The sequence below is a fragment of the Otolemur garnettii genome, unplaced genomic scaffold, assembly GCF_000181295.1.
Source record: "Otolemur garnettii isolate 467f Iridium unplaced genomic scaffold, OtoGar3 scaffold00211, whole genome shotgun sequence".
Lineage (NCBI taxonomy): Eukaryota > Metazoa > Chordata > Mammalia > Primates > Galagidae > Otolemur > Otolemur garnettii.
The window spans coordinates 622367-630785 of NW_003852606.1; the positions used below are offsets into that span (position 1 = coordinate 622367).

The window sequence follows — 8419 nt, forward strand, 5'->3', positions numbered from 1 at the left end:
AAAAAAAAAAAAAAAAAAAGGAAAGAAAAGAAAAAGAAAGAAATACTCAGAAAAGAAAATACTCAGCTTTACCCTATTGTTGCCATGGCTATATAATAGCTGCTATCTTTTCAGATCTTAAGATATTTTAAGAGAACCCAGAAATTCATATTTTTATGTGGTATTTCTCCATAAGCATTGTTGGCAACAAATTTGTTTCAAATACAAAAGTCAACCAAAAACACGTCTTGCTACCACCCCTGTGAGATGACAGCAAAGTTTTTTTTTAGAGACAGAGTCTCACTTTGTCACCCTTAGTAAAGTGCTGTGGCATCACAGCTCATAGTAACCTCCAGCTCTTGGGGTTAGGTGATTTTTTTGCCTCGGCCTCCAGAGTAGCTGGGACTACAGGTGCCCGACACAACGCCTGGCTATTTTTTTGTTGCAGTTTGACCCGGCCAGGTTCGAACCCGCCAATTTTTCAAACAGTTGGGGCTGGGTGTTGTTTGTAGATTTTACATTAATAAAAGATTAGCAAAGAAAGTTTTAAGTGTTGATAAGGTCAGTTGACCTCCCTAATTACCTGCCACATTTTATTGGTCAGAACCCTAGTCATACGGCCCCTGTAAACTACAATGGAGGCTGGGAAATGTAGTCTAGCTGTGCCAAAATGAAGTAGAGGAAAGGAATTTGGAGAACAGCTGTCTAGTTTCTACCACACATTATCTCAATAAAGGATTAACACTGTATAGAAAAAGAAACCTGGATGCAGAGATGAAAGGGAACTCAAGAGATCACAGAGAGGTTAAAATACATCAGGCAAATAAGATGCTAAACTCCAAGTAACTCGTTTCTTTTTATTACATGCCTTGTGGGTCTTCTTTGAAGGGAGAAAACCTATTTTTATTTTGTACCCAGTCATTTTACAGAATTATCTTGTTTATTTTACTGTTCTGTTGATTGTCTGATTTTCATGATCTCAATCATATCACACACAAGGAGGAATGAGAAACCAGATTTTTCTATATCAATGATGTCTTTTGTTTCTTTTTTGTGTCTAATTAAATGTTTAGTTCTTCCAAAAGTAGTGAGAGTGGAATTTTGTTTTTGACTTTAACAGAAATTCTTCTAGTGTTTCACCATTAAGCCTGATATTGTTTTTATTTTATGCGTATAATTAACACAAGAAGAGGTCAGTAACTCTTTAGCATTATTGTTATTATTGTTCAATATTGGGCTAGTCTTAATTTATTAAGCTTATCTAGAAATGACTGGTTACCTGGTTGGGCACAGTGACTTACTCCTGCAATCCTAACACTCTAAGAGGCCAGGGTGGGTGGATCTCTTCAGCTCAGAAGTCTGAGACCAACCTGAGCAAGAGTGAGTCTCTGTCTCTACTAAAAATAGAAAAATTAGCCCAGCCTGGTGCAGTACGCCTATAGGCCCAGCTATTCAGGAAGTTGAGGCAAGAATACTGTTTCAGTCTAGGAATTTGAGGTTGCTGTGAGCTATAATGCCACCAAAAAAAAAAAAAATAGAAATGACTGGTTACCAAATATTATTAAAAGATTTTTCTATAGTTTTGGATGTGATTGCGTCATCTTGATATATAGGTAGGTAATATTTACATTCTAATACATATTAAGCCATCCTTGCATTCCTGGAGATACATTTCCTAGCTGCCAGCATAGGACTGTTATTTCCTTTACCTGTAAGAGGTGATGGGAGAAACTGAGCCAAATAGAAAGTCAGATGCCCAGGGAAATTAAATGACAGAGTCTCTATTCATTCACCATTAGTTTAGATGGGACCAACTTTTATCTGTCCCAAAGACTTCAGCTGTGGTAGCAGAAATTTGGATTAAATGGACTATGGCATCACCTCCTCTGAAGGGAAAAGCCTCTACCTAAAATGAGAATATTCGCGGTACCAGTACAGCCAGACATGTCTCAAATACCAGGTTTCCTGCAGCTGCAAAACAGTTGTCTACCCAAATACAGTCTTTCTCCCGCCCAACATTCTACTCCTAGACTCCATTTCCCAGCATCCACCGCACTCAGAGACCTTAAGCCAGGAGGAGCATGAGCCTCAAGTGTTTCTGGGAAATACAGTCCAGCCGCGATGCTGAATTTAAAGTACTGGGACTGATAGGTCCTAGACAGTGCCGCGCAGGCGCATTCCACGGAGACAGGGACGATTTGACAGCCCTGCCAATCCTGCGCGGACGCATAGGTGAGTTCTGACCTGGAGGACCCGACTGGAGCAGGTGAGTGAGAGCTGAGCTAGGTTGGTGGTCTGAGGGGGCGGGCCCGAGTCTGGCCTAGGTGGGAGGGGGAAGGGCGATGTGGGTGACGCCCCGCCCCCTCGTGTCATTCGCAATCTGGCCCCAGATATCCCACCTCTAATGCGTCTGAGCGGCCTGAACTACTCAGTGTACAGGAATTGGGCACCTGCTGTTTGCCAGGAGCCCGGCCAAGCACGAGCCAGAAGCGATCTGCTAGGAAGTGAAATCTGCCTGTCCTCGCTTATGCTGGTGAAAAAAACTGAGCTTCGGGGAGACTCCGTGACTTCTCGCATGTCACGGAGCTATTAAGTGGTAGACCCCGAAACCGTGGATTCTAACCTCAAAGCCTGAGAGCAACACTGATCTCACACCCTTAGTCTCAGCACCCTTAATCCTGAGCGTCTGTTCTGAGTGTCTCATTTCTTTCTCTGTCTCTTCTCTCTCTCTCTCTGTCTCATCTTTACCTCAGTTCTACCAGTCCTGGGACTCTTCCCCCCCACATACACCCTCTGGCCTCTGCCCTGTCTCTCTGCGCCTGTCTGCCCCCTACTTCCCCTGTGTGTCCTTGGCTCCCCACGTGTTTCTCTTCCTCTGTGGGTCTCTGTCCACCTTCCCAAGTCTCTGTCTCTTTCTCTGGGTTTCTGTGCCTCTTTCTCTTTGGGCTCTCCAGGTGTTTCTCCTTCTCTGTGGGTCTCTGTCCACCTTCCCAAGTTTCTGTCACTTTCTTTGGGTCTCTGTCCTTCTCTCTGGGTTCCTACCACCACAATCCTTGTTCCCTCCCAGGTTTCTGTCCTTCTTTCTCCAATTAGTGGTTGCCAAAGGATAGAGAGAGAACTTTGGTGGGGGGGGGGTGCTTCATGGGTACAAGATTGCTTTTGGGGGTGATGCAGATATTCTAGAACTAAATGTGTGTAGAGGTTGTGGTTACACAACACTGAATGTACTAAATGCTACTAGATTGTAGACTTTAAATAATTAAGATGGTAAGTGTTTATGTTATGTATATTTTACCACAATAAAAAAATTATAAGGAAAAAAGAGGGGGTTGTGCACAGTAATACCAACACTTTGGGAGGTGGGAGTGGGAGGATCATGGAAACCCAGTAGTCAAAACCAGCCTGGGCAACATAGCAGGACCCCTTTGGGAGGTGGGAGTGGGAGGATCACTGAAACCCAGTAGTTCAAGACCAGCCTGGGCAACATAGCAGGACCTGAGGAGGGATATAACTCTGCAGCCAGACTTCTAGATTCAGATCCTGCTCTGACACTTATCTATATGACCTTAAGCAAAGGCTTTGACCTCTTGTGACCTCAATTTCTTTTTCTGGGGATAACTGTAGTTCCTATGTCCGAGAGCTGTGGTGTGGGCGAGATGAGCTGAACCTATTGTCCTTACAGTCATCCATCCTGGGGGCCTTACATAGCCTGTCTTCAGCCTTTGCTTTTGTCCTTAGGACACCAGGTAAGGATCTGTCTAAGCCACAATACCTTCTCTGCTCTGGTCTCCTCCTCCAGCTCTTCAGACTCTGGCCTGAATCATTCTCTTGGAGGTGCATGCCCAGGACCCAGCAATGGCCACTGGGACCCTGATGCCTGAGAGCCAGGTGAGTTTGGGCTTTCTCTTCCCCAAGATGACTTTGTGGACTTCTTTGTGGAGGGCCCTCTCCATTTCTGTGAATGATATGAAGGCCTTCTTCCCCTCCCAGAACTGGGAGAAAGGCTATGAGGAGTGGGGAGCTCTGAGGCTGGGAGGTGCTGGGAAGGCAGGGGCAGATGCAGACTGCTGTCAGCTAGGACCTCATGACACAGTCTAAAAATGAATTATTGGACACTCAGCAGCCTTTAGGTTACCAGAACAAATGGGCAGTGGATAGTTTTGCTTCACCCCTGAGTCTTATCCCTGGAGTCAGGAATAGGGGTCAGAATCAGGGATGGGGTCTGGAATAGAGTAAGACATAATGACTTGACAGTTTTTAAAAAACTTTTTCTTAGGGCCAGCATGTACCAGATATGTGGACTATGCCCTGCACAAAAGTGCCTTATCTCAGAGGTAGGGCTCACCTCTTACACCTCATACAATGATAAATTTATTGTGGCAATTTTCAGGCAGATGGTACACTGTCATATACTAAAATAATTGGCATGTTACAATGACTGTCCAACAGATGGCAGTGAAGAATCACGTGGAAGGGCTCCTTGTTCTGCTCTATACCACGTTCCTGTGAATGACTGCCTTAGACTCTTTATCTCCCCATGGGCCGGTTTGATTCAGTCATCCCAACTCTGCAGAGTCAGAATGTTTCACCACTCCAGGAGCAATAGTGGGCCCTTGACCCATGACATCTCATGCCCCAGAGTTCCAGAAGGACTTGCCTTCCACAGTGTAAAATTGGTCCTCGCAGGAATCAGTGACCTTCAATGACGTGGTTGTGGACTTCACCTTGGAGGAGTGGGGCCAGCTGGAGCCTGGCCAGAGAGAACTGTATCGTGATGTGATGCTGGAGAACTACCAGAACCTTCTCTCACTGAGTGAGGCCTATACCCAGCCTTCCCCAGGAAGAGGTCTGTGCCCCTCTGCACCCTCTTCTCATTTGTGCAGGCCTCTGCTGGGGCTGTTTGGGGCCCTCTAGACTCTTACTGTGCCTCGTGCCTGCCTCTGTCTTCCTTCTGCCAGCTGGTCCTGCAGTCTCAGCTGACAGGGAGGACCAAGGCCTTGTACTGTCCCATAAAACCTGGGTCCTGTAAGATCTTCAGCCAGTGTTCCTGCCCTGTTCTCATGCTTCCCTCTCCACAATGGTGACCTCTCTATTCTGGGGCTTCAGGCTCGAAGCTAGAACAACTGTCCTGAATCTCAGACTGCAGGAGCCTCCTGGAAGTGCTCTCCATTGGCAGGTCCTGAGCCAACTTCAACATCTTCTCCCCAGAGCACATAAATGCTATTCCCTAGATGTGTCTCCCAGATGTCACATGCCTACTCACCTGCTCCTGGCATGGCTCCCCCAGCCACCCCTCACATTCACCTCATGTGGAACTCGGTGCACCCACTGTCCTGCCTCTCTCTCTCCAGGGCCCCGTCTCTGGTCAGCACCCCATCTCCAACCTCCAGGCACCATCCTTGCCCCATGTCTTAGTTTGACCTGGATAACAAAATACCATCAACCAGGTGGCCTAGAACAGCAGAAATTTCTATCTCCCAGTTCTGGAGGGAAGTGGGAGAGGGAGGCAATGGCAGATTCAGTGTGTGGTGAGGGCCCACTTCCTGGTTCCTAGATGGTATCTTCTCCAACCCCACATTGTGACAGGGACAAGAGAACTGTCTGGGGCCTGTTTTATAAGGACACTAATCCTAATCACAAGAGCTCCATGGGCCAGGTGCAGTGGCCCACGCCTGTAATCCTAGCACTCTGGGAGGCCAAGGCAGGTGGATTGCTTGAACTCAGGAGTTCCAGACCAGCCTGAGCAAGAGTGAGAACTCCCTTTCTAAAAATAGATGAGTGTTGAGGTGGGTGCCTATAATCCCAGCTAGTTAGGAGGCTAAGGCAAGAAGATCACTTGAGCGCAAGAGTTTGAGGTTGTTGTGAGCTGTGACACTACAGCACTCTAATGAGGGCAACATAGTGAGACTCAGTCTCAAAACAAAACGAAACAAGAGCTCCATGACCTAATCACCTCCCATGGCTCACCTCCTAGTACCATCACTTGGAGTTAGGCCTCAACTTACGGATTTTGGAGAGACACAAACATTTAGGCCATAGACCCCTGGCTACTCTTGCCCCCACCTTCCTGCCCCCTCTTCACCTTCCCAGCTCCAGCCCTGCTCTGGCCTTCTCTCTCTCACCCCAGCACACCCCACTCATGGGTCTCTCCCTCCTCAGTCTCTTTTTCTAACTCTTCTCTCTGCTTTTCCCTTAAGTAGCAGTGGCAATATGGAGGCTCCATCCTCAGCCCTCCTCACTTATACACTTTCTCTGGATAAAGTCATCAAAAACTTGGCTCAATGGTAGCGCCCATATCTCAGTGGATAGGGCACTGGCCACATACACCCAGGCTGGCAGATTCGAACCTAACCCGGGCCAGCTAAACAACAATGACAACTGCAACAAAAAAATGACCAGGCATTGTGGTGGGTGCCTGTAGTCCCAGCTACTTGGGAGACTGAGGCAAGAAAATCACTTAAGCCCAAGAGTTTGAGCTGTTGAGTTGTTGTGAGCTGTGATGCCACGGCACTCTACCAAGAGCAACATAGTGAGACTCTGTCTCAAAAATAAAAACAAAAAAAAAACTTGGCTCAAACTTTGTTTTGGGGTCCCCAGGACCATCCCCAGCCTCAGTGATTTGTTAGGAGGATTCACAGGTCTCAGCCCGTAGTCAGACTCACAACATGACTGTTTATTACAGTGAAAAGGTGCAAGGTACTGTCAGCAAAGGGAAATGGAACATGGGGTGACATCCAGGAAAAACCAGGCACAAGCTTCCAGAATCCTCTCCTAGTGGAGGTAACACAAGGTATGCATAATTCCCCCAGCAGAGATGGGTGGCAGCATTTGTGAAATGCTATTGCCAGAAGACTCCTCAGAGGCTCAGTCCTGGAGTTGTTATTGGGACTAGTCATGTGGCCTCCTCTAACATGTACCCAAATGTCAGACTCCCGAGAAGGCAGGCATTGACTATGAACTGTTCACACAAATAGTTTTGGGCCAGTGAGCTCCTCTCATCAGTCAGGAAATGCTGGCAGCCCTCAAAATCAGGTTCCCAGAAGCCACCCAAAGGTCCACCTTACCAGGAGGCCTTTCCTAGGGGGACTATGTCAGGTCTGCAGTGTTCACCCTTTTCTGCACATTCAGAATGATGTCCCTTCTGTTGTCCCCTGAGTTTCAACCTTGTAAGATGATGGTCTCTAGAACTCCTCCCTCAGAAGGGCTGAGACTCCCATACCCTCATCCCCTCTGAGCTTATCATGTTCCCTCAAACCTGCTCCTCAAGTTTCCCATCTTAACATGAGAGTGTTGTGACTTATGTTTCTAGAAGTCTTAAAGTGGAAGGCTTCGTGTGTAGATGAATCTAGAGCAGAGTTGTCCATCCGTAATAGGATATGACCTACTTAGGTCATTTTAAATTGTCTAGGGACCATGATAAAAACATAAAAAGTAACAAATATAATTAATTTTAGTAATGCATTTTATTTACCTCAAGCTATCCAAGGTAGCATCACTTTAACACATTGAAATCATGATCAATACACAAATTATTGAGAGATTTTTACAACTTTTTCCATAGTAAGTCTTTGAAACACATGACACTGGAATTTTTACACGTTAACATCACATTTGTCTGGAACAGCACGAACCCAGAACCTTAAAGGGCCATGTCATAGCTCAATCTCTCATTGCAGTGTTCTAGGCAAACATGTGAGTCCTGCATTGGCCATTCAGGTTTCGGATCCTTAGGCCCCTCAGTGTATATATCTCCCCTGCAGACCCAGGGCCCAGTGCCCAGGCTACCATGGAATCTTGACACCCACAGCCAACTCTCCTGTCTTTTCCCAGGAGCAGGGCTTCTTAGGTCCAAACCTGATATAATCTCCCGTCTGGAACGAGGGGAAGCACCAAAGATGGAGGAGAGAGAAGCCCAGCGAGTTACCTGTCCAGGTGAGTGAGGATGCGCAGCAGGTGTGCCCTCTTCCTACCTCTCTATCATGGTCAGTGGGGCTTATTCAGGAATGGGGAAGCAGAACACACAGGTGGTAATTATGGGCTCTGGAGTTGGGCTGTCTGGGTTCAAATTCCAGCTGACCATTTTCTGGGTGTGTGGCCTCAGCCTCTCTGTGCCTTGACTTTTCTCTTCTGTAAAAAGGGGTTGATACTAGAATCTAGGCTTGGGAGGAATAAATGAGTTAATAGGAATAGAGTGAGGCCCCAGAGCCTGGCACACAGCAATGCCTTCACCCTAATCAGTAGTGACTTTGATGGTTGTCATCATTGTAATTATGTATTGGGAATAGCCTTTGGAAAGACCCAGAAGTAGGACTTGGCCCACTATGTTTTTTGTGTGTGTTTGTTTGTTTGTCTGTTTTTGAGACAGAGCCTCAAGCTGTCCCCCTGGGTAGAGTGCCATGGCATCACAGCTCACAGCAACCTCCAACTCCTGGGCTCAAGC

The 8419-nt window shown here is 46.8% G+C and overlaps 1 protein-coding gene across 1 annotated transcript in view; it reads left to right on the forward strand.

The window, feature by feature from the left end:
- Nucleotides 1-3834: 3834 nt before the first annotated feature.
- The window catches only part of LOC100940787 (zinc finger protein 883), a 7458-nt gene continuing 2873 nt past the window's right edge, over nucleotides 3835-8419 (forward strand). The window contains exons 1-2 of the mRNA XM_023507896.1: nucleotides 3835-3867; nucleotides 4666-4825. Coding sequence (XP_023363664.1) covers nucleotides 3835-3867; nucleotides 4666-4825 — 193 coding nt within the window. The remainder of the gene's footprint in view (nucleotides 3868-4665; nucleotides 4826-8419) is intronic.